The 21,775-nt window shown below is 56.3% G+C and overlaps 9 protein-coding genes and 1 non-coding gene across 10 annotated transcripts; 5 read left to right on the top strand and 5 right to left on the bottom strand.

Annotated features, from left to right (window-relative positions):
- The first annotated feature begins 4 nt into the window (after positions 1-4).
- Positions 5-112, top strand: FA10DRAFT_t29. Its single transcript has one exon. It is a non-coding gene; the product is annotated as a tRNA-Lys (tRNA).
- Positions 113-117: 5 nt separating this feature from the next.
- Positions 118-2,320, bottom strand: FA10DRAFT_301542 (hypothetical protein). The gene is made up of 3 exons (XM_025525003.1): positions 1,844-2,320; positions 1,363-1,780; positions 118-1,303 (listed from the first exon to the last, which is right to left on the bottom strand). The coding sequence occupies exons 1-3, from the start codon at positions 2,221-2,223 to the stop codon at positions 251-253; spliced, it is 1,851 nt and encodes a 616-aa protein (XP_025377470.1). The 5' UTR covers positions 2,224-2,320; the 3' UTR covers positions 118-250.
- Positions 2,321-3,477: 1,157 nt separating this feature from the next.
- FA10DRAFT_266766 (putative thioredoxin peroxidase) lies at positions 3,478-4,397 on the top strand. Its single transcript, XM_025521629.1, has 2 exons — positions 3,478-3,611; positions 3,695-4,397. Exons 1-2 carry the CDS (start codon positions 3,556-3,558, stop codon positions 4,299-4,301), a joined length of 663 nt encoding a protein of 220 aa, XP_025377469.1. The 5' UTR covers positions 3,478-3,555; the 3' UTR covers positions 4,302-4,397.
- Positions 4,398-4,612: 215 nt separating this feature from the next.
- Positions 4,613-6,724, bottom strand: FA10DRAFT_301540 (hypothetical protein; the record flags this gene model as incomplete). Its single annotated transcript, XM_025525002.1, has 1 exon — positions 4,613-6,724. One exon carries the CDS (start codon positions 6,722-6,724, stop codon positions 4,613-4,615), a length of 2,112 nt encoding a protein of 703 aa, XP_025377468.1.
- Positions 6,725-8,012: 1,288 nt separating this feature from the next.
- On the bottom strand, positions 8,013-10,108 carry FA10DRAFT_301539 (PLP-dependent transferase). The gene is made up of 5 exons (XM_025525001.1): positions 9,649-10,108; positions 9,408-9,559; positions 9,118-9,323; positions 8,364-9,038; positions 8,013-8,279 (listed from the first exon to the last, which is right to left on the bottom strand). Exons 1-5 carry the CDS (start codon positions 9,875-9,877, stop codon positions 8,072-8,074), a joined length of 1,470 nt encoding a protein of 489 aa, XP_025377467.1. The 5' UTR covers positions 9,878-10,108; the 3' UTR covers positions 8,013-8,071.
- Positions 10,109-10,236: 128 nt separating this feature from the next.
- FA10DRAFT_108880 (hypothetical protein) lies at positions 10,237-12,267 on the top strand. Its single transcript, XM_025517857.1, has 4 exons — positions 10,237-10,929; positions 11,023-11,712; positions 11,775-12,096; positions 12,213-12,267. Coding segments are annotated over exons 1-4 (1,629 nt in total). The 5' UTR covers positions 10,237-10,314; the 3' UTR covers positions 12,215-12,267.
- Positions 12,268-12,281: 14 nt separating this feature from the next.
- FA10DRAFT_266764 (putative ELP3-subunit of elongator/RNAPII holoenzyme with histone) lies at positions 12,282-14,111 on the bottom strand. The gene has a single exon (XM_025521628.1). The coding sequence runs from the start codon at positions 14,087-14,089 to the stop codon at positions 12,374-12,376; it is 1,716 nt and encodes a 571-aa protein (XP_025377465.1). The 5' UTR covers positions 14,090-14,111; the 3' UTR covers positions 12,282-12,373.
- A 120-nt stretch (positions 14,112-14,231) lies between these two features.
- On the top strand, positions 14,232-16,192 carry FA10DRAFT_108882 (hypothetical protein). Its single transcript, XM_025517858.1, has one exon. It carries the CDS (start codon positions 14,297-14,299, stop codon positions 15,905-15,907), a length of 1,611 nt encoding a protein of 536 aa, XP_025377464.1. The 5' UTR covers positions 14,232-14,296; the 3' UTR covers positions 15,908-16,192.
- Positions 15,912-17,958, bottom strand: FA10DRAFT_266762 (hypothetical protein). The gene is made up of 3 exons (XM_025521627.1): positions 17,911-17,958; positions 17,378-17,691; positions 15,912-17,150 (listed from the first exon to the last, which is right to left on the bottom strand). Exons 2-3 carry the CDS (start codon positions 17,689-17,691, stop codon positions 15,986-15,988), a joined length of 1,479 nt encoding a protein of 492 aa, XP_025377463.1. The 5' UTR covers positions 17,911-17,958; the 3' UTR covers positions 15,912-15,985.
- A 149-nt stretch (positions 17,959-18,107) lies between these two features.
- FA10DRAFT_301534 (glutaredoxin) lies at positions 18,108-19,147 on the top strand (the record flags this gene model as incomplete). The annotated part of the gene is made up of 4 exons (XM_025525000.1): positions 18,108-18,149; positions 18,214-18,437; positions 18,503-18,627; positions 18,694-19,147. The coding sequence occupies 4 exons, from the start codon at positions 18,108-18,110 to the stop codon at positions 18,786-18,788; spliced, it is 486 nt and encodes a 161-aa protein (XP_025377462.1). The 3' UTR covers positions 18,789-19,147.
- Positions 19,148-21,775: the final 2,628 nt, after the last annotated feature.

Genomic DNA, 21,775 nt, shown 5'->3' with positions numbered 1-21,775 from the left:
CTTATCCCGGCTAGCTCAGTCGGCAGAGCGTTTGACTCTTATTTCTCTGAAATAGAGTACCTGATCATCAGGTGGTATCAAAATGTCGAGGGTTCGAGCCCCTCGTTGGGAGACGATATTTTTTTTGTTTTTGTTTTGTTCCTGAGGCTCATATTTTTATCGCGCGTAGAATATTGGACTCATCCTCCTCTCAGGTCAATCGGCATTACGGAGGAGAATAGTCGGGGGGCTACAGTACATCCGAAAACGATCAAGCATTTTTGTAGCACTGGTACTGGCTCTGAGCCTCTTGTCCTTCAAAGCCAATACCTTTCCAGACAATGAAGACATTGTCTGGATCGTACTTCTTCTTGACCTGGAGAAGGCGATTGTAGTTGTCGCCAAAGAATGCCGTTTTCCAGTTGGGCTCGAGTACATCAGATTCTGAGTAGTACGTTCCCGTGCCGTACTTCCGAAGGTACTTGGAAGCCGCGTCGCTCGTCTGCTGTGCCAGGGTATTCGCACCCGCCTGCGACATCCCGTAAGTCCAAACGGAATCGATGACGATCTCCCACAGACTCGATCGCCAGGCTGTGTTGACGCCAGTGTCCTTACCGGTCGGCCCTCCCAACGCGCTTGGCTTGGGTCCTGTAGCGTAAATCTGCAGCGACTCCTGCCCGTAGCGATACTGCTGATCGGCCGTCGAGATCTTCGAGTTATCATTGTTCATTCGGAACGCTGCAGCAATATCTTTGCCCAGCTGTGCGCGGGCCGCTTGCGTTCCCATGGCCGTATAAGGGATTAGACGAGAGGCGAGGCGCTCGGTGTAGGCGACAGGCGTCTCCGACTTGCCTGTGTTAAGCACAGCCAATCGCCACGTCTCGAAGTTGGGCGTGGGTGGCACTGTTGAGCCAACAGCAGTCCAATAGGTGAGTTGCTTGGAGTTGAGGTAATCAATCATCGGCTGCATCGACGCTTGTGCGGCAGCCAGGTCGGATGAAGGGAGGAACTGCGTGAAGAGGATGCTGTCCTTTGTGACGAAATTGTAGCCTGACCAACCCATCAGTGTCCAGTTCTGCTGATAGAGTGCCATCTCTGAAAGGAAGTCGGCAATGGCGGCATACTTCGTGTCGTCAGTGATCGCCGGCAGGAAATCCATTGTATACAGGACGGAGATCATCGAGGTCGAGGGGTGAACCTGATAGACAGTCTCGGTAACCACGCCCCAGACGCCGCCGCCGCCACCTCGCATGGCCCAGAAAAGGTCCGAGTTGGTATTGCTATTGGCGGTCCGGACAACTCCGTCCGCCGTGACGACAGTAAACTGTCAAAGCCGTTGAGTTTCCTTTCTTGACAGAGAGGTGGAGACATAGCAAAATTCACCTGCAAGAGATTGTCGACGGCCAGACCGTAGGTAGGCTGCAAAGGCCCATGTCCACCGCCCTGTGCAAAACCGCCTGCAACGCCGACGCTACCGTATGCGCCCAATGTGATCGTCTTTCCATTTTGACCTGCGAAACTGTATGCCTGCTCGGCGATGACTCCTGCGCCAAGGATTACAGCATTCTTGCCCCGAAAGCTTTCCTGGTACGACATTGACTGGAGATTGTGCGTCCACAGCATCAGGCTATCAGGGGCAACGCCTCGTCCAAGATACTCATGGCCCGTATTCTTGATAACCAATTTGATGTTCTGTTTCTTCGCAAAGGCAATCGCTTTTGATGCATCATCAGGCGAAGAGACGCTGACAGCGTAAGGTGAGATGCGGCCGAGTGAGCAAGTTCTGCCTGTGACCGGCAACCTACAAAACAAATCCGCGTAAGCCCAAGGAACACGACTCAGAGGGCATCAATTCATCACTCACGGATCGATGAGACCGGTGAGGGTCGCCGGCAACGTGCAGTCGCCACTTGACAATGGCGCATCGCGGTAGCACTGTGACCAGTTGTCGAGCTGCGTGACGCCGACTTGATTATCTCTCGTGTCACCGTCAAAGTAACCGGCCTTGACCGCGGAACATGCCAGTGCGTCATATCCGTTGGGACTGTTGAAACATGGATCAGCCCAGGGCGTCACCTTGATGAGACGGCCGCCGATGGTCTGGTTGAAGGCAGACCAGGTGGCGGTAGAGGGCCAGCATGGCTGCGAAGGGAGGCAGTACTGCTTTGCGGCGCGCTTCTCGGGTGCACCTGATACCAGGGCGGAGAGGGCGGAGAGAGCAGAGACCAGGAGGATGGTCCGCATCGTGCTTTGGGTCAGGTGAGGGAAGAACTCTCAGGCAGCACGCTCGTCTTATGTACCCCCTCACACCGCTCCCTCTATCCTAAGAAGTGAGTTGTAGCATGAAGGAAAAGTGGTCTGAGATGCCATAGTGCTGGGCCGCACACACAAACCCCCGAGAGGAGGGATTTGTTCTCTCCGAAGTTTATTGCTCTGTAAAGCGATAATGTGTACAGTACTTTAGATTAAAAGGTGGGGTAGAAAGAATTTGGGGCCCGACTCGTGAAAGCGGGGTAGAAACACTGCAAAGACCAAAACGAGATCGACCTGAGATAGAATTGGGTGCCTGATTTCTGAAGGCCCTTAGCGTCCTCTCGGTGGTTGCAGCTTCCCCGAGCACAGGAAATCAGGGGCGGTGACCGACAAAAGCCGTCGAGCAGCTGTCCTGTATCCTGTCGGATTTTCTCGCCTTCCCATGAGCGATTGTGAGGCAACACATACTCCTATAATGAGTTTCTTCTCGGGCGATTTGCGCCACAAACGATCATAATACTTAAAAGCGTGTCGTCGAGGCGACCTTCTCGTCAAATGTGGCAAGTATAGCTCGGATCTATTCCGTGCAAGCTCTGCACTTGATGCAAGATGCCTTTCCTGCAGCCGGAGAAGCTCGTGCGGACTGATGTCTTCGCTGGAAGGAAAATCTAACCAACACCTCCATTCGAGGAGGCAATAGCATTCCCTGGGTATCGAAGCATGCTAGCGGCGTCGAGGGGGGCTACAGAGCACCATGCCTCCCAGAAATCCAAGCAGCATGATTACTGGAGAAGCTCCCGATGCCCAACACACCAAGGCGCGGCTGACCTTCAATGCGAAATTCAAGCATCTGTAAGGTCAGAGTTATCCAGGCAAAAAGGTAGAGGTTATGTTGGAACGAATGTCACCAGGAGCTGCCATTGACGCTATCGCCGGTGCTCAAGCCCAAGTACTCTCGGCGCCACAATCATTAATTTGTCCCTGTGTCTCGGCGCAAGATCTTCCGCAAGGTTCGTTCAACAAAGCTGGAGAAAGCCTCTCGAGCCGCCTACGGGTCCCTTCGAATGATCGACTGAGGTCTATGCACAACGCACGCGCGACCGTTGAAATTCTGCGCTCGGCCGATGCGTGGAGGGCCCAAAGCACGCAATCCTACGACGAATTGACGTTCATTTCTTCGCGATTTTTGGTGGCGGATCAGGGCAATATGGCTTTTGTGCATTGGCCAGCAATAGAGCTCGTCAGAGAAGACGACAGAAAAAAGGATGGGTCTGCACATCTTCTTCGTCGTACCACCACCAGACACGTAGAGATCCACTCATCATGCCTACCCTCCGCCTTGGTTCTATCGCACCCAACTTCACCGCCGAGACCACCCAGTGAGTTGCCACGATGCATCCTTGGCGTGGCCCACTTGAGCCTAGTCCAGTCCACTTCAATCCAGCTGACAGAGAATCTGCAGTGGCTCGATCAACTTCCACGAGTGGCTCGGCGACTCCTGGGGAATTCTCTTCTCGCACCCGGACGACTTTACGCCCGTGTGCACGACGGAGCTGGGCGCCGTTGCGCGCAACAGCGAAGAGTTCAAGAAGCGCAACGTCAAGGTCATCGGTTTGAGCGCCAACGACATTGACTCGCACGACCGATGGATCAAGGACATCAACGAGGTCGGCAAGACCTCGGTCGACTTCCCCATCATCGGCGACAAGGACCGCAAGATTGCGACCGAGTACGACATGCTGGACCACCTCGACGCCACCAACGTCGACCAGAAGGGCCTGCCCCTGACGGTCCGGACTGTCTTCATTATCGACCCCAAGAAGCAGATTCGCACCCTGATCTCGTACCCCGCCGCCGTTGGCCGGTCCTTCGTCGAGGTCCTCCGCGTCATTGACTCGCTCCAGCGCGGCGAGAAGCACAAGTTCACCACGCCCGTGGACTGGCAGCCTGGCCAGGATGTCATCATCCCTCCTACGATCAAGACCGAGGACGCCAAGGCTCTGTTCCCCGGTGCCCAGATCAACGAGGTCAGGCCCTACCTCCGCTTTGTCGCTGACCCCAGCAAGTAAAAGCTTTCTCGGCACAAAATGCACGTTCGCACACATCAATTGAGAGAAATTGAAACCCTTGCCATGGAATATCTGAGAGTTGAAAAGAGCCACACGATAACCTATATCATAGAGGAGCATTGAAAGGCCTGAAAGAGACAGAAGACGAGATGAGACAGAAGGTAGAGGAGGTATCTATCGTGGTGGTCAGGCTTGCTCGACACAGAGCTCCTTAATGGTTTTCGCGAAGGAGTCGAGTCCCCTGCCCCGATCTTTCTTTTTTTTTCTTCTTTTTTTTTTCGCGACTTAGACTAGCGTCCTCGGATTCCATCCTAGGCGCTAGTCGTAGTTGTCGCGACGGTCGTCATATTCTGCACCCTTTCGACGTCTGATTGGTTCACGTCGACAACGCACAGGCTTGGTGGCTGGGGCTGAGGCTGCGTCTGCAGGTGGAGCGCAGAGACAGAAGATGCCTGCTCGTCGTCCTCTTCTCCATCGTTGCCCTCTTCTTCTTCCTCGCGGTCGCTGTGGCATACCTGCTGCTGAGCAACGAGAGGAACGCCGACGGTGCTTGTGTCGGCTTTGTTGAGGAGCAACGAGATCTCGGGCATCGTCTGCATCGATGGCATTGGCGTCGCCGGCGTGGGAGGCAGGACTGGAGATGACGGTCGAGGAAGCAGGGGTGGAGGCTGCTGCTGTTGATGATGATGATGACTGTGAGGGAGATACGGCAGGCCGTTGCTGATGGCCGCGAGCCTGTGCTCTGCGACGGGACTTGGCGGCAGAAAATCAATTGACGGCGACGGTTGCGCCATGTAATTTTGTTGGTGCTGATGCTGTGACTGTGCCAGTGCCTGGCTCTGGCCCTGCTGAGGGAGGCTGTTGTGCTGGAATGACATCTGGAGCGTAGGAAAACAATCTGAGCCTCGCTGCTGCAGAGGTGCTGATGCCGGTGGTGTGGGTGGGGGCTGCTGATTGTTGTAATCTCCAGGATGACGCTGCAGCGCAAAGATTGGATGGAAGACTTGCTGCTGCGGCGCAAAAACAGGCGAGGCATCCTGCATAGGTCCACCAAAGCTGGTCCCCAAGCTGAAACTGTTGCCAAGGTACTGCTGGTGCTGGTGCAGGTGCTGTTGTTGCTGCTGCTGTAGGTACTGCTGCTGTTGGAAGTGCGCCACTGATGGGAACTCGCCCTGGCTCTGCTGCGGTTGCTGCAGCTTGTACTCGGGCGGAGGAGGGGGAGGCAGGGTGTGAAGGTGAGGTGGCGGCGTGTGCATCGACTGACGGTAATACTGACTCTGGTGGAAGTCATAGTTGGTCATCGCGGCAGAATAGTCGTAGCCACTGTCAAGGCCGTGGTGGCTGAAATTGATGTGAACCTGATGCTGATGCTGATGCTGCTGCTGCTGCTGCTCATGCGCCAGGCAGTGCGCCTTGAACAGAGGCGAGCTGCTGCTGACCGTTGGCGTGATGACTTCGGTTCCCTCAGAAGTGTCTGGGCTGTGGTCTGATTTGCGCGTCGACCTTCTCTTGCCTCCTCGCTTTCCCGTCGTTGTCGTAGTCGTCGGTTTTGCTCTCTTCGCCCTCTTCGCCTTAGCGGCCGCCGCTGCAGCCCGTCTGCCAGTAGTCCTAGGGTTGTATTCGCCCCCGTCGTCCTCGTCTTCGTGGGGTGACGTCTGCTTCAGCCTAAGCTGCTGTTGATGATCAAGCGACTCGTTCTCTTCATCTTCGTCTTGGCCCTCCTTCGCTGACTCGTCGAGGCATTGCTGCACCGTCTGCTGGACGTGCACTTTACCTTCTGGCCACTTGCACGTCTTCTTTCGACGAATGCATGTCGCGCATACAGAGGGGTCCTTGCCAGGGTTGCACTTGATCTTTCGATAGCGGCAAAGGAGACAAGCGCTCGTCATTCGCTCGATGGTAGAGCCATTGCCACTGGGCGACGACAACAGCCCCCCTCCAGCTCCCCCTTGTTTTGCCCTAGAGGTGCCGTTGGAGCTCGGCGGCTTTGCACCAGTCGGGCTGCCCTTTGTCTTTTTTGCGGGCGTCGCAAGCGAGATTGGTGTCGAGTCTTCGCACCGGAGCTGGACGTTATGGTCCAGCTCGTACGGTGGGGGCTGGGATGAGTGCTCGTACGGGCTAGACCGGAAGTCGCCTTCCCAGGGCACCGGTGCCCTTCGCTGCTGCATCTGCACCTGTGGCTGGTGCTGGCTGTGGTACTGCTGCTGCATCTTTGCGTGCTTCGACAACATCATCGAGTCGAAGCTTGTCGAAGAGGAAGGCGATTGGCCTCGACAGGGGTCAAAGGCTGCACCGCCTCCTGCAACCAAGCCTGCACCTCCTGTTATTGCACCTCCACCCAAGTCGTCTCCAGGCGAAGAAGTGCTGCTGGGATGGTGATCGAAGAAGTAGTCCTTGTTCGGTGGCAGGAAATTCTGCGACATTACGCTCGTCGTCCTGTAAAGATATAAGAAATAGGCACCGTCGTGGCTTCGTGGCTGATAAAGGGAGGGGAGGAGAAGAGAGATGTAGGAGAGATAGGGACTGAGAAAGACAGAGAGAATGAGTGAGGGTCGTCGAGAGGGGAAAAGGGGAACGAACAAGAGTTGTGTTTTTCACCTTCCTACTCTTCTTCTCCCTCGTCCTCCGGCGTGCGTGCCTTGCCACTCTGTCCTGAATGACAAGCTGAGTGGACTTAGGGGGGACCCCCTCTTCCCTCCGGAGAGTAAAGATAATACAAAAGAAATTGAGAGCCAGCAATTCAGCGACAAGGGCAGCGATTTGAGAAAAAGGCAGACGGACACAGAGGGAGTTGGGATGGGCAGAGTGAGAAATGCACGACAGATAGAATATGCACGCCCCATCTGTCCTTTCTGTCGCTCTTCTCCTCTATCCTTTGTGCCTGTGGCCTTACTATATTTCTTTCCTTTTTCTTTTCGCCTTTCTCTTTTCGGAGTTGGCCAAAGCAGTGCAACATGTGTAATCCTCGATCTTCTCTCGTTCAAGTGCAGTCGTGCTGAGGTGCTGGGTCTTGGCTGCTGAGGTTGGCGTATCCGGACGTTGGACATCCGTTGATGAAGACGTCACATTGTGATTTCCTTTTTGTGTGATGGTGACGACACGATGATAGGATAATTTTCAAGGCAAAGAGACAGGGACAGGAGGGAGGAGGAACGACCGAATTTACCGATATGAGACGGAAAGAGGGATACTACTAGCATGCGCACCCGATCTCTTCCATCCTCCTCGAGGCTTCCCTCGCGAAAGCCACAAGAGTTTATTTCAAGGGCGAGGGCGAGAGCACTGACACCGTCGTCGTGGCGTCTAATCTCGGCAATCCGACACCGTGCGATAGAAGGTGATGAGATTTTGAGAGAAAAAGAAAAAACAAAAACAACGTCAGGAAAAAGGAAAACAAAAGGAGAAAAAAAAAAGGGGGGAGAGTGGGGGGTCCATTCACATCGCTGACGGTACGCCCCGAAGAAACAGGAGCTGGGTAATTTTACGGCACTGACATGCTGCTGGTGGGGGAATCGAGCTGGCCCATGCCCTCTGGTGTAGTGAGACTGAGTGAGTGAAAAGAGTGACAAGGTCCGGGCCTCGAAAGAAAAAAGAGGTTGGCGGTTGGAACGGAAAACGGCAACCGTGTGATCTCTCGACGTAGCTGCTCCGCCGGATTGAGAGGATGCTGTCCCCATTTCATCTAGCTTCATGCACGCGAACGATTGACGAAAGGGCACAGGGTCTGACATTGAAAGGGCATGGAATCTACGCGAAGACGTAAAGTAAAACTAGGAGCCAGCGGCAGGGGGCACGACCTGAGCCTGGTGGTGGGAGCGCCTCTTGAAATCCTTGCCCAGGGGCTCGCCCGCGCGGGCCTTTTTCAGGACGCGCTCGATGCCATCGAGGCCGCGGTCCAGCTCCTCGAGCGGTGGACCGAAGGACAGGCGCACGAATGGCTCACACGGCGAGTGGACGATATTGCGCCGGTGCGAGGGACTGCGTACCGGACCGTACCAATGTCAGCCAAGCAGAGACAGAGCGCGACATAGACGTGGCATGACTAAAAGAGGCCCCACTCACTTGATGTCAAAGAAGATGCCAGGCGTGACAATGACGCGCTCCTTGAGGAGCTCCTCTGCAAAGACTAGGCCGGAATTGATAGGAGCAGGGAGGGACGAGAGATTGAGCCAGATGTAGAACGTGGCCTGAGGGGGAAGCTTGACGGGCAGGCCCATCTTCTCGAGACGGTCCAGGACGTGTTTGCGCTTCATGCGAAAGTGGCGTTGTAGTGCCACACGGTCCTTTTCGATGCGGTCCTTTTCGAGCATCTCGAGGGCCAGGCACTGCATCGGGTGTGATGCGCCTCCATCGAGGTAGGATCCTGCCTGGTTCAGGGCGGTAATCAGATCCTTGGGGCCCACTACCCAGCAGACTCGCCAACCGGGACAGCGCCAATTCTTGGTCAGGCCGTCAACGAGGATGACGGGCGTGTCGTTGACGTCGTCGATGTATTCGGAGGCCGATACGGCTCGACCCTCCTCACCCTCGTGAAGGTACCACGAGTAGAACTCGTCGAGAATCGTCGTCGTGTCGAGCTCTTCTGCCATTTTGACGAGGTCTTTGAGCTCCTCGCCCTCGATGATCTGGCCTGTTGGGTTGCGAGGATTGCTGAGCAGAATCGAGGTGAGGCCCTGGTTGCGAATCGTCTTGCGAAGGTCATCGACGCTGACGCGGTACGCATCTTCCTCTGAGAGCCTGGGTGGAAAGAGAGTCAACGGTGAGCCTAAGGTAGGAGCCGCAATTGCACGATGACAACAACAATCTCTATACTCACAGCGTCGGAATGGGTACCAGGTTCTTGAAGACTGAGAGCAGCGGCTCGTAGGCGGCATAGTCAGGGAGACTCGTGCCGAGGAGAATAGGTCCGATGACGCTGGCAATGCGCGAGAGGCCAGCACGACCGCCGGGAACGATGCAGATGTTCTCGTGTGTGTACTTGCTCTCGTGCTTGGTGCGGTAGGTGTCATTGTAGTAGTCGGCCTGAAACAAAAAGAAAGCACAACGTCAATGGTGGTGTCAGGACAGCAAATCCAGTCGATTGGGACAGGGCAGGGCCATACTCACCACCTTCTGCCTCAATGGCTGGATTCCCGTCGTGGGACCGTACTCGTGCACGAGGTCACCCCATTTCGCAAGGTCCATCGTCTTGGGTTTGGGCACCGCGCCGGGGATGTCGCCGGTCTCGGGAGCACCCTGCCCAAAGTTGGACCAGTCCTCTGGAGGAGGAGGAGGATTCAGGGTCAGCAAAGGCGAGAGGAGAGAGCTCGGCAAGGAGCGCTCAGTCTGTCTTTCTCTCCTAACTCACTGGCGCCATAGTGGAAGCCATTTGCCATGGCACGGTCCATGACATAGATGACACCCACGCTGCCGGGGTGCTCGATGCCTGGGACCACATGCTGGTGCTTCTCGGCCTTGTCCTTGTGGCCCGGCTGCTCGCGGAAGATCTGATGGGCCTCGGACTCGCTCTCGTGCTTGTAGCTCTGCTTGACTTTGTCAGCAGCCTCGGCCGCTACCTGCTTGATGGCTTGCGACATGTCTGCTTGCTGGTGGGTGGGGCGAATGCAGTGCAACTTGCGTCTCTCTTCCTCTATTATATATCTAGTGCCTGTCCCTCCGGCCAAGACAAAAGAAAGCGAATAGGCGTAGGTTCGCAGGGAAGAAAACGGTGCTGGGGCGGGGCTGAACTGGTGCCAAAATCCTGTGGCGGGCCGCTAGTTGCTGGGCGGTCAAGCTGGCTGGCTGGCAGGCGGGCGCGTTTGGGTAGCGGAGAGGAAGAGTTTGGGCCAGGCCTGCAGCAATCTGGCCCGTGCTCGTTCGCTGCCGGCGGCCTGCAGCAGCAGCAGCGCGCGTGGCCTTTCTTCGCACTTTCAGTTTCTCCTCCACTCCTCCTCAGGTAGTCGCAAGTCTAGTGCGGAAAACACGTCTTCTTCTCTAGACAGCACCAGGCGAAAAGGCTAGACAATGACGGAGCATGGAGCAGGCAAATGCTGATGGATTCGACCTCGGCACTCGCCTCCCGCTCGAGATTCTCCCTCACATCCTCTCGCACCTCTCGTGGCGAGTCAAGGATCTGGCGGCATGCGCCCTCGTCGCTCGGTCGTGGAACAGATATGCGACGCCGCTGCTGTATGCCCGCCTGTTCCTGCGCGACCAGCGCCGCGTTCGCAGGGTGTTTGCATCCCTCGAGGCAAACAAACATCTCGCAAAGCTTGTCCGCGTTTTGGAGATCCGCGTCTTTCCCTTTGGTCTACCAGCCGAGGAGCTGGAAAAACTCGAGGCGAGCCTCCTCCGCTCCCTCCAGCACTGCGAGGGCCTCGAGGAGCTCTACTGGACCAGGACCGGCAGCTTGACCGACCGGGTGGTGCCCGACCTTCCGAAGCTTCCCTCGCTCCACACACTCGAGCTCACTGGCTCCTCGCGTTTCTACACGCCCGCCAGCATCACCACCCACCTCCTGGCCCCGTCCAAGACGCCGAACCTGCGCCACTTCTCACTCGTCCTTCCCGATCGCGACGTGGCGGCGGAGCTCCCCAACTGGGCGTCACAACTGGGCAAAAAGCTCGAGAGCTTCTCAGTTCTTTGCCAGGTCAGTTTGAAGAACAGTCGGCGTTGTTCTTTGTGTCCCCCTTCCTCTCTCGCGCTCTGCATGCGCTGACACTACTCTTCGACGCTGACCCAGCACTCGGCCATCATCACGGACGAGCTCCTCGCCAGGATCGCAGAGCATCTGTCGGGCCTTCGCAGGCTCTCTATTGCTGGCTGCAAATGGGTCACCGCCGAGGGGCTCCTCCCTCTGCTCCAATCGGCAAAGGGCCAGATCAGGGAGCTGGCCATCGAAGGCCTCGCCATCCATCCGAGCACATTCCACACCCTGGCCCGCTGTTTGCCCCACCTCGTCTCGCTCAGTATCACGTACCCGCGACCCAATCTCTGCTCTGCCTCGGAGCACTGGCAGGCACTGGCGAGTTTCGTCGAGGATCTGCCTGACCTGCAGGCATTCACCCACTACACGTCGAGCTGGAACACGCCAAAGGGCATGTACAGCGAGACACTCGACAGCGACCAAGACGACAACGATGACGACGATGGAGGCACCGGAGCAGAGAGGCGCCATGAGCAACTACAGCAACAGCGAAGGCAGACTTCGGCGACGTCGCTCAGCTGGACACCGAGACCAACGCAGCCACCAGTCATGAGGGAGCCCAAGCTCAGCGCCACGTTTCTCAGACGACTCATCATGGCGAGAGGAGCCCAGCTTAGCAAGCTGCGCATACATGGCATCGCCACGAGCACGGAGCAGCTTGGAGAGGTGTGCAGTGGCTGTCCGCAGCTCCGTGACCTTGTCTTGCACCTCTACGAGTCGGACAAGGTGGGTGCTGCTCTGGGAAAGACATGTGTAAGCATAGAATACGCTGACACGCGATACCAAAGCCCTCAATTGCAGCGTCCATCAGCCACCTCCCCAAGCTTGCCTCGCTCCACATACTCTCTTCGCTCTATGCAGACCTTTTCCTGTCCGAGGACGACCTCAGGCACCTCGCAAAGGTCGCCTCGCCCGAGCTCCGCCAGATTGGCTTCCGGAATCGCGTCTGGCTCGTCGAGCGCTCCTCCTCTCCGATGGCCGATCAGGTGGGTGATCCTGGTGATGATGACAATGACCGATGGAGGCTGCAAGATGGACGGATCGTGTCTCTCAACCGCTGGGACATGGCCGCGGGAACCTTTCCCGAAGTCTTGCTCGTCGTCCGAGCCTGTGAGTGATCGCCGCTCTTTGTTCAGGTACAAAGCAGACTCTTTCTTCCTGCTCCTGCTATCTTTTGCTGTTCTGTTACAAGGGACTGACTGCGACCGATTGGTCTTCCTCCGCAGGAGTACGTAGTGGAACTCATCGAGACTGCAAAGGCCTCTGCGGCCTTTTCGCGGTCCCTCTCAATCAACCGTGATCCGGCCAATGTATCATATTGAACAATTGTTGGTACTGCCGCTGCCCTACTATACAAAATAATGCCAAAAGTTGACCTAAGAGGAATTCACCAATCATCTTCATCATCATTGCCGCCGCCGCCGTCGTCGTCGTCGTCGACGACCTCTGCGCCAACCCGAGTCGGCAGCAATTTACTCATGTATGGACCGTCGAGATGGTAGCCCAGACGCCGGTAGTAGTCTCGCGTGCCAACGCCGGAGATGACTGCGAGCTTTTTGGAGCCATGCTCGCGCCTGGCGATGCGTTCGGCCTCCTCCATGAGCAGGGTGCCGAAGCCCTGGTGCTGAAAGTGGGTCGGATCCCTCGAATGGATGGGCACAGAGGAGCCATAGGTATGGAGCTCCCTCACCAGACTCGTCTGTCCCTCCTTGAGAAGCTCAGGCCTGTACGTGCACTTCTGCGAACACTTTCGCAGTCGCAAAAGTGCCACCAGCACATCCGTCTGCGGGTCCTCGTACGCCAAAAACGTCTCCCAGCCTCCATTGGCAACGTAGTCGCGCCGGATCAGTTCGATCTCCGTCGGGCGCACCTTGTCCTTGATCTCGTGGATGCCCACCTCCCTCGACCGGACGTCGCGGCACTCGAGGCCAAAGTCACGCACCCGATCTTCAGCCAGCTGGTGCAGGTTGCCGTGCTCGACGCCAGACGTGACGAGGGGCATGGGAATGTCGCGCTGCACCCGATAGACACGCGTCCAGGGCGGGATCAAGGCGAGGATGCGCGCCGTGAGATCGATGAGGAACGAGGGCGTGTAGCTCTTGTACCGGCCTGTCCGCCAGAGCTCGTACAGGCCCGTTCCTCGGATGACGAGTGTCGGGTACAGCTTTAGGCCGTCGGTCCGGAAATCTGGATTCTCAAAGTATTCGATGAACTGGGCCATGTCACGCTCGGCGTCGACGTTCATGAGGTTGGGCATCATGTGCGCGACAATCTTGTAGCCAGCGTCCTTGGCCAGGTGGAACGTCTCGCAGGTGGCCTTGACAGTGTGGCCTCGGTTGGTGTCCCTCGCCACGTCTTCGTAGACGCTCTGCACGCCGATCTCGAGCCTGGTGCAGCCGTAGCGCAGCATTTGGCTCAAGTGTGGCCGCAGGCAGTAGTCGGGCCTCGTCTCAATCGTGATGCCGATCGCCTTTGTCTTTGCCCGTTCCGAGTACCGAACCGCCTCGTCAAGATCCGTGGTGCTGTGCCCGGAAAGGCTGTTGTGGAGCTGTGCGATGAAGTTGGTCCGGTAGTCCTCGGGGAGCGACATAAAAGTTCCTCCCATGACAATGAACTCGACTTTGTCGACCGAGTGGCCCAGCTCACGAAGCTGTTGGATCCGGCTTCGACTCTGCTCGAATGGGTCGTAGCGCGCTCGAATGGCCCTCATCGACGTGGGTTCGTAGCCAGTGTACGACTGCGTCGAGTATTCAAAGTCGCTGTCTGGTCCACCGGGGCAGTAGACGCAGACGTTGCCGGTCACGCTGATGTGCGGGCATCGGTGCGGCTTGCTCATGAGTGCCACGACTGCGATGCCCGATGCGCTTCGGATCGGCTTGGCCTTGAGTGCCGGCAGGAGCGCGCGCTTGTGCTGCTCGGGAATGGCCGCGATGATGTCAGTCAGCTTGGGCATGGCGGGGTATTGGTGCCGCTTGCATGCTGCCTTGCGCGCCTTGTTCACGTCCAGCGGCTCCCTGGCCTCGTGCGCGGCAATGAGCTGTGCCACGACATCGCCGCACACCCGCACGAGTGATTCGGCGTTGGCCGTCGAGCTCGCGCCCATCTCTTCTGTAAAGTGAATCTACGGCCAAGACGGTGAGAAGAGATGCTCTTGTCCTATGAAATATTGGCCTTTGAAAATCTCAAGCCCAGAGACAACAAACACGTGAAGCAACTCTAAAAAAATTTCGAGGGAAGATCCACTTTCGACGACAACGATTTCGACGTCACACGAAAGAAGAAGGGGCCAAACCGACACAGATTGTCAGAGATGCCTGGGCTCGATCAACCGCCCGCCCAGCTGGAGCTGCTGACGTTTTTGAGCGACAGTAATGCGCAGGTGCGGCAGGTGGCGTTGTCGAACCTGGTCGGGTTCAGCGCCAAGACGAGCTCGATGCGAAGCCTGCTCATCGACAAGCACAAGGGCCCCGACGGGCGGCCCCTTGTCGGGCGAGACGGGCAAGAGGTCGACACGATTCGGGACCTGAAGAAGCTGTGTCAGGACCAGCCTATCGCGGCTCACGACGCCTTTTGTGCGCTCATCAACCTGTCTGACAGCCTGCTCGTTGCGAGGGACATCGGAGACAAGGACTTTGTCGGCTTCCTCGTCCGCTACATTGCCGATCCTGTCTCGCTCCTGGCCGACCTGGCCGCCATGCTCCTCTCCAACTTGACGAAACTCGAGTCGATCGCGGCCATCCTCATCGATCTCAAGCTGACATCACAGCCATTCTACAACTTCATGTCGACACAGGACGCAGAGGCCACAATCGACGCCATGGACGTCGAGCCGACGGACCCCGAGTACGAGGCGAAAAAGGCCAGAGCAGAGGAGCACGCAAGGAGACTGACGGAAAAGGCAAAGAGAGCGGTGGAAGAGGAAGTGCCAGCGCTGAGCAAGCTCCTCGATGCGTTTGAGGAGGGTGCCGAGAACGTCGCGGGGCGCACTGCGCAAGCGACAATCGAGGAGATGCGAAGTCGGGCGAGGGATGTTCAGCAGCAGGACGGCAGCTCTGCAAGCGGAAGCGGACAGCAGGACGAGGTGCGCAGGGGTCCAGATGGCCGGCCGCTAGTAAAGCGAAAGACCAACTGCAACTTTCTTGCGAGCGTCTTTGCAAATGTGACGACTGTTCCAAAGGGGCGCGACTTCTTTGTCACGCCTTTGTCGGCTGCCTCTGCCGCCGCGTCCGCCTCAGCACAGGCCCAGATGCAGGTCGCCACCCGGGACCAGTCCTCGGCCCCGCCCGCAAACGAGTACCCCGTCGCGCGGATCATGGCCTTCACAGAGCACCCCGATCTAATTCGGCGGGGCGGCGTGATCTCGGCACTCAAGAACATCCTCTTTCTCAAGTCGGCCCACAAGCTCCTCATCGCCCCACCGCCTGCGTCTGCCTCCACGGGCAACGAGAAAGACGACCTTCTGGCGGGTGCGCTTCCCGCGACGAGCCGTCCACCTTCCTCGATTGACGTCCTCCCTTTCCTCCTCTTGCCTCTCATCGACGGCGCCGAGCTGGCCCAGGTCGACTTTGAGGACCAGGAATCGCTCCCGGCCGAATGCCAAATGCTGCCAGAGACAAAACGGCGAGAATCAGACCAGGCGCTGCGCATGATGCTCGTCGAGTGCTTGCTCCTCCTCTGCACCAATCTCTACGGGAGGCAGTGCCTACGGGCTCGCGGAGCCTACGTCGTCGTTCGAGAGGCTCACCTCAAGGAGAACGACGAGAAGATTGCCGAGGCCGTACTGAGGCTCGTCAACATCCTCAAGAGGGACGAATCGGAGAGCTCCATCAACGACGACGAGGCAGAAGAGGACATTGGTGCAGAGAAGGTGGAAGAGGACCCAGAGTCAGGAGACGAGGACCTTGTCATTGAAGAGTTGTAACAATGTAGAGATGGGTCACATTTGCAGAAGATATTTGAAGTGCAGTAAAAATACATTGGAGAATTGCTGGGAGTGAGACTACTCCTCGAATTGTACAGCCACCCATTCTGTCCGCCACGATCCCACCTTGTCGTCGTCGCCGTGGCAGTCCTCCCGACAGACAAAGACCATTGCTGTGCTCCAGCTCAAGCCCGTTCTCTTGGGTATCTTGCCCTCTCCGACCTCGTCGACGGTGCTCGGCTTTGTGCGTACCACACCGTCCTCGGACTGAGTCTGCTGAGGAAGCTTGCGGCCAAGCGCCTCTTCGATCTCTCGTTTCCGAGCTGCTTCTCTAGATGCTGCGTCGTCCTTTGTCTGAGCCTCCTGGGACTGCTCGTCGCCAGCGTGTCCTCCGTTGATCAGCGATGGCCGTAGCACGTTGACAAGGTTGGGCATTAGCTGCAGCTCAAATACCCTCGGTCCGCCGCATGCCTCGCACCGCGGCACTTTGGCGTCACTGAATCGCCGTGAGGACGAAGATGGCGCATCGTGAGGCCAAAGCATGTCGTACGACTCCCCTTGTCCGTTGAACGGTAGAGGGTGCCCACCGAACTCGTATCGAACGACTTGTGTGCCATCGTTGGAGACCCGCTTGACGAAGCGCTCAAAGACATCATCGACGCCCTCAATCATCATGCTTTCGTACTTTTCCTGTTCCCATCCCTTCATCGCTGTGCCTTCACCTTCAACGAGCTTGGATGCCCTCTGAGCATCCTTCTTTGATGGTGCTTGGGCAGCGCGTGCGGATGAAGACGGCTCTGGGTACGTGTTGATGTATTGCGGAGGCCTGTATGCAGGCCACTCTTGCGCCCAGTCTTCGTCGTCGCCTCGAATAGTCTCTTTGAGCGAGGCCTTAACGGCCAACTCTTCCACCATCTGGGCTTCCTCGTCTTCTTCCTCGTCTTCGTCGCTTTCATCCTCCTCTTGCTGCGGTCCTTGCTCTTCCTCTGGCTTGGCTTCGTCACTAGAGAAAGGATTGTCACCAAAGAGAGCACCTCCAAGCCCCGCGCCTGCACCGCCACCATTGAGAGGAGCGCTCGAAAAGGGATTGACTTTCTTCTTCTCTTGTGCCTCCTGCTCCTTGGCTAGTCTTGCTTCTTGCTGCGCTTTGAGTCGGGCCTCCTTCGCCGCCTTTCGCTCCAGCTTCTTTGCTACTTTGGCCGCCCATCTCTCGTTGTACGACAGCATGCGAATCGCCTTGACGCTGTTCCGTACAATGCAGCAGTCAGTCTTCGGTCACGTCAAGAAAGACAAGACGGTTGAAAGGGGCATCATGGTTAAAAAGCTCGTTTGTCAAAGTTGTTTTCTTTTCATGCACCACGCTCTCCCCCTCGCCGTGAGGCAGAGAAGAAGAGCGAGGCCAATCAAGTGAAGAAATTTGATTCTAATCCTCTGCCCGGTAGTCTCTCTTCTCTCCCTTGACTAGCTCACCTTCCATTTTTCTTTCGTTGGCATACGGACCTGGCGCAACCCCACACGAGGAGGATGCGGTCGTACACTGAGTCGGTCAACGGCGCAAAGATCTGGACGAGGAGCTCCATGGGCTGTTCGCAGTGCTGGCAAGTCGTTTCTTTTGACGGAGGAAGCTTGGTCTTTGGCAGCCAGGCTGCCCGACCGCCCATCCGCGAGACCAGAGGGTTGAGCTCATCGTCGCCCTCGAGCGGACCGTCGCCGACGCCCAACTGCACCTCGGTCACCGAGACATCCGATCCGCTATCCGAATCCGAGTCGTAGTCCTGCGGCATCTAATGATCATCTCCCGTCAGCAGACAATTCTCACGACAGGCAAAGAGGTTCCAAGCGACGACGATTCAGGATGGTAGCCAGTGTTGTCAGCAAGGGGCAGCACCGCGGGAACCTCGCAGAACGAGGCTTGCCTCCCACATAAGTTGGTGCCAGCCCTAAGCCTCGTCATCTAGTTTCTTTCATCACACTAGCCCTTGGCAACCCTCCAAAAAGCTCACCTGCTCGTGTTCGTCCCCTCTATCTTGATGGGTGAAAGAGGGAAGAAGTGAAGAAGAAGTAAAATAAGAAGAAGGCCCAAAGAGAGAAGAAGGACGAAAATTTTTGATCCTTCGGCCGACTTGGACGCGAAGCGCTCGGTCCAATGACTGTTCGGACATTAGGAGATGAATATCCTTCTCTTGCAACCGCCAGCATCATGTCATTTCTTCGCACAGCATCGCAGGCGACGCAGTCATTGGTGAGCTCATCGCATCGTACATCCGTGCTGCGCGAACGTGAAGCTGATTAGAAGCAAAATATAGCGCGGCGGCCTCCTGCGCCAGTCGGCTCTGTCGCAGCCGGCCCTGTTCCACACAACAGCCACCCGTTGGCTTAGCGCTGAAGCGCGCAAGAAGATCGACGACGCCGTCAAGAAGGATCCTCTTGTCGTCTTCATGAAGGGGACGCCAGAACTGCCGATGTGCGGATTCAGCAGAGCAGTCTGCCAGATCCTCGACGTGCAGGGCGTCAAGGCAGACAAGCTCAAGTGGGTATGGCGTGACTCTCGATTATGCGAAATGGTCTGGACACTAATGTGCGCTTTCACGGCAGGACTTACAACTGCCTTGATGACCAGGAGCTCAGAGAGGGCATTAAAGAGTACAGCAGCTGGCCGACGATTCCTCAGGTCTACGTCAATGGCGAATTCACTGGCGGGTGCGACATTATGCTCAGTAGTGAGTCTCTCAATTTTCGCTCTCTTGCTTTCATCAAGCGGCTGACATCTCGCGGGCCCTGTGCAGTGCACCAATCGGGCGAGCTAGAGCAATTGCTCCAAGGTGCGGGCCTTGTCGACATTCCACCGAAGGCCTCGGCAGAGACCGGGACTGGGCCGTGAGATCTTTGTCAACAGAACGCCACACCGATCGTCGTAATCCCATCGCTTTTTTCTGTCCAGTGCGCGAGCGTCTACCATCTTTGGATTGCTGAGACTCTTTCCCTCGTGTACATCAACTTGACATTGTTGGTGTTGAGGCGACCGAGAATTTCTCTCATGACTGTCTGTCCCGCTGGGTGTTGCAATAGGGGTGAACCGTCTTACACAGAAAGCGGCATATGGGGTAACCGTTCATGCTGTTGCATTTCTTCGGAGAGAGGCCTCGGTGGTCAGCAAATGCGGAGATTGTCTTCTCGGACCCAGCAGTCAAGCTCACCTCCACGAAGTCGATGCAGGCTTCTTGTTTAAGTTCATCGCTTTCACGGTACTTTGCAAGCACAGTACATTCCGTGTCTTTGTTATGCACTCGTCATCATTAGTCGAAGCGATGCGGCGTTGTTGGAATGACGAGACAGAAGCAGGGCCGTCACCTCGAGATGGGAGCCACTCACCGAAGTAACTCGGTGAGAATTGAAGGTCGCAACCAAATCTGTAGCCTCTCGGATTCTTCATCTTGCTTTCCATGTTGTGGCACTCAATTAGCACTAGACCGTCAAAAGGGAACAAGAAGAGAAATGAGCCGAAGACAACCGCCTCTTGGAGACCTTCGATTACACCAACGTGTTCGCTTTGGGCCACTGCGGTCCCAAAGTGATTGATAGGCGCGGTAATAGTGGTGGTGGCCTACGCCAGGACCGTGGTAACCGACCCAGGCGGAGGCGTCATGGATCTAAATCGGGAGTGATGAGAAAGAGTTGTTGAAAAGCTCAAGAAAATGCTCACCATTGCCAGCGAAGCAACTAGAAGGGCTTTAGGAATGTGCATTCCTGCTGCCGCGGCGTGAGCGTCACAGAGCTAGCAAGGATGTTGGCACGCACTGATGTGTGATGTTTACCGAGAACGGAGTCAATCGGTCGAGATATGGTCTCGAAAGCGAGACGTCGAGAAGAGAGAATGGGAGCCGCGGAGGGAGAAGACATGCTGGACAAAGCCCCCCCCCCCCCCCCCTCCCCAATTCCCTTCAGGTGTGGTACAGTACAAAAGAGAACTTTGCTAGGTTACCCGTGGGAAGAGACTTTCCCACTCACATCGACAGAGTTTTTTGAACCCTTTTCGCTCAAATCAGCGGTCCGCGACAACGGCGAGGTGGCAATTGAATCAACAGGGCACAGCGATGACCCCAAAGCTCTCTTGCGCGGAATGGCAATACCCTGCATGCTAAAGAAGACCGATTATTAGGGGACCCATTTGCTGCTGGGACAGCCGCAAAAGTCGCCCTGCACTCGCTCCTCGCACGACCCTCTGTAACTTTCTGCGCTCGCGATTTTCAGCCCCAGCTCGGTCCGCCCAATCACCCTCTTACACACCACCCTTCTTCGATATATATAAACTGTAACCCCAAATGCAAAGAAGAAGATTGGCGACATCGCTGCCAGAGTCTTCTTCTGTCGCTACACTCAGTGACTCATTAGCAGCGACGAAAGCGCACAGGGGATCCTCGATGAAGTCTCATTTTGGTCGAAGAACTTGTCAGCCGTCAAGTGAACGCATCTCTACGGAGTCTGAATTGGTATCTACTGCTCTGAGTCGGAGCGGGTGCTAATGGCGAAATTGTCCGTATCGAAATGGGGTCTGAAGCGACAGGCAGTCACGGATGTCCTCTGCGGCTGACGCTGTGTGCATTATCCGTCCGTCCAGAAACGAAGCGGCGCTTGAATACCACGCAAGTCCGAGACTTTGTACTGTACAATTATGGTAAAGAACCGCTGCCAAAGTGCGTTCTGGTACGACTTTCAGGCTGCTGATTGCGGACGGTTTCGACTTCTGATCTTCCAATCTCGTAAAGCGAAGAGCCAAGATACAATTATCAGTGGAAGAAGCAGCCTAGCGAGCGATGAAGACCTGCTGAGAAGAGCAGAAAGGACTTACTCACAAGTCTGAGCTCATACAGACAGAAAGGAGGCGCACTATGTGATTCATTCCCAACGTGAACGCGGACCTCCGGCAGGTAGGAGCACCGCTATAGCGGGCTTTGTCCCGTAGGACTTTGCACAGAGCGCTGCTGAAAGTTGAAAGCTGGCCGGCAATCTCCAACTTACTCGCCTTTGCTCATAGCCTGTGGTACATGTATAAAGACCGAGACACAAAAGGGAGAAAAGCTCATGAATCTTCTTGCCGGAAACGCTCCCCTTTTAAATCCCCTGCATTCTCTCTCTCAAGGACACCACGAGAGGCGCCACACTATCCGACTATACACAAGATGTACAAGTTCCTCACTATCGTCGCTCTTGCGTTCGTCCTGGCCATCACAATCGCCGAGGGCTCCGACTCGAAAAAAAACGATCCGAAGTCAGTGCAGACTGTCCTTTTCGGCTTCGAGCGCCATGCTTTTGCTGACTGCCTGTCTTGCTCTTCAGTGCTCCTAAATGGAATGTATTCCAGTGCAAGCCGAAAGGATCTGATGACTCCGTGCAGAGCGTAGCGTGCTGCAGTTGGTCCGACACCCCTATGGTTGGGCTGTTGAAAGACCAAAACCAATGCTATACGTTCGGTGACCCATGTTATAAGAGTGACTCAACGTATAAAACCAAAGCCTGCGACTCCGAAGGTCGCACACCGTACAAGTGCGGAAAGAAGAAGTCGCAAAAGGTCGACTGCTGCTGGTGAGTGTTCATCAAGTTGCAAGAGTGTGACGATGGGGATTGGATGCCAACTTCCCAACGCCGTATACAGGAAGGAACGTAACAGATCGAAAGGTTCGCAATCCCCTCAACTCACGCACGACGGCGAAAAGTGCGAGCCGGTGCCGGAGGAAACGTGCTCGGAGTTCACGCAAGAGTGTCGAGAGGTGCACGCCAAGAAGGACTAACGCAAGCCCGAAGCCGATGGCAGCAGCAAGACAACAAGATGGACACTTCTGACGTGAAGTGACCTTGTAGATCCGACAA

Source organism: Acaromyces ingoldii (assembly GCF_003144295.1).
Source record: "Acaromyces ingoldii strain MCA 4198 unplaced genomic scaffold FA10scaffold_3, whole genome shotgun sequence".
NCBI classification, from domain to species: domain Eukaryota; kingdom Fungi; phylum Basidiomycota; class Exobasidiomycetes; order Exobasidiales; family Cryptobasidiaceae; genus Acaromyces; species Acaromyces ingoldii.
The sequence above is the reverse complement of the archived record's forward strand: the minus strand, read 5'-3'. Positions and strand labels throughout refer to the sequence as shown.

What these genes read in the sequence shown, in the direction of transcription:
- FA10DRAFT_301542 (XM_025525003.1), bottom strand. Translation starts at nt 2,223, where the DNA reads ATGCGGACCATCCTCCTGGTCTCTGCTCTCTCCGCCCTCTCCGCCCTG. An exon ending in CTCACCGGTCTCATCGATCC is followed by an intron (nt 1,781 to 1,843) that starts GTGAGTGATGAA and finishes TTTGTTTTGTAG; the next exon opens with GTTGCCGGTCACAGGCAGAA. An exon ending in CCGTCGACAATCTCTTGCAG is followed by an intron (nt 1,304 to 1,362) that starts GTGAATTTTGCT and finishes CGGCTTTGACAG; the next exon opens with TTTACTGTCGTCACGGCGGA.
- FA10DRAFT_266766 (XM_025521629.1), top strand. Translation starts at nt 3,556, where the DNA reads ATGCCTACCCTCCGCCTTGGTTCTATCGCACCCAACTTCACCGCCGAG. An exon ending in TTCACCGCCGAGACCACCCA is followed by an intron (nt 3,612 to 3,694) that starts GTGAGTTGCCAC and finishes GAGAATCTGCAG; the next exon opens with TGGCTCGATCAACTTCCACG.
- FA10DRAFT_266762 (XM_025521627.1), bottom strand. Translation starts at nt 17,691, where the DNA reads ATGCCGCAGGACTACGACTCGGATTCGGATAGCGGATCGGATGTCTCG. An exon ending in CAACGAAAGAAAAATGGAAG is followed by an intron (nt 17,151 to 17,377) that starts GTGAGCTAGTCA and finishes TGTACGGAACAG; the next exon opens with CGTCAAGGCGATTCGCATGC.
- FA10DRAFT_108880 (XM_025517857.1), top strand. Translation starts at nt 10,315, where the DNA reads ATGGAGCAGGCAAATGCTGATGGATTCGACCTCGGCACTCGCCTCCCG. An exon ending in GCTTCTCAGTTCTTTGCCAG is followed by an intron (nt 10,930 to 11,022) that starts GTCAGTTTGAAG and finishes ACGCTGACCCAG; the next exon opens with CACTCGGCCATCATCACGGA. An exon ending in ACCTCTACGAGTCGGACAAG is followed by an intron (nt 11,713 to 11,774) that starts GTGGGTGCTGCT and finishes GCGATACCAAAG; the next exon opens with CCCTCAATTGCAGCGTCCAT.
- FA10DRAFT_301539 (XM_025525001.1), bottom strand. Translation starts at nt 9,877, where the DNA reads ATGTCGCAAGCCATCAAGCAGGTAGCGGCCGAGGCTGCTGACAAAGTC. An exon ending in TGGCTTCCACTATGGCGCCA is followed by an intron (nt 9,560 to 9,648) that starts GTGAGTTAGGAG and finishes CTCCTCCTCCAG; the next exon opens with AGGACTGGTCCAACTTTGGG. An exon ending in CTGGTACCCATTCCGACGCT is followed by an intron (nt 9,039 to 9,117) that starts GTGAGTATAGAG and finishes CTTTCCACCCAG; the next exon opens with GCTCTCAGAGGAAGATGCGT.
- FA10DRAFT_266764 (XM_025521628.1), bottom strand. Translation starts at nt 14,089, where the DNA reads ATGGGCGCGAGCTCGACGGCCAACGCCGAATCACTCGTGCGGGTGTGC.
- FA10DRAFT_108882 (XM_025517858.1), top strand. Translation starts at nt 14,297, where the DNA reads ATGCCTGGGCTCGATCAACCGCCCGCCCAGCTGGAGCTGCTGACGTTT.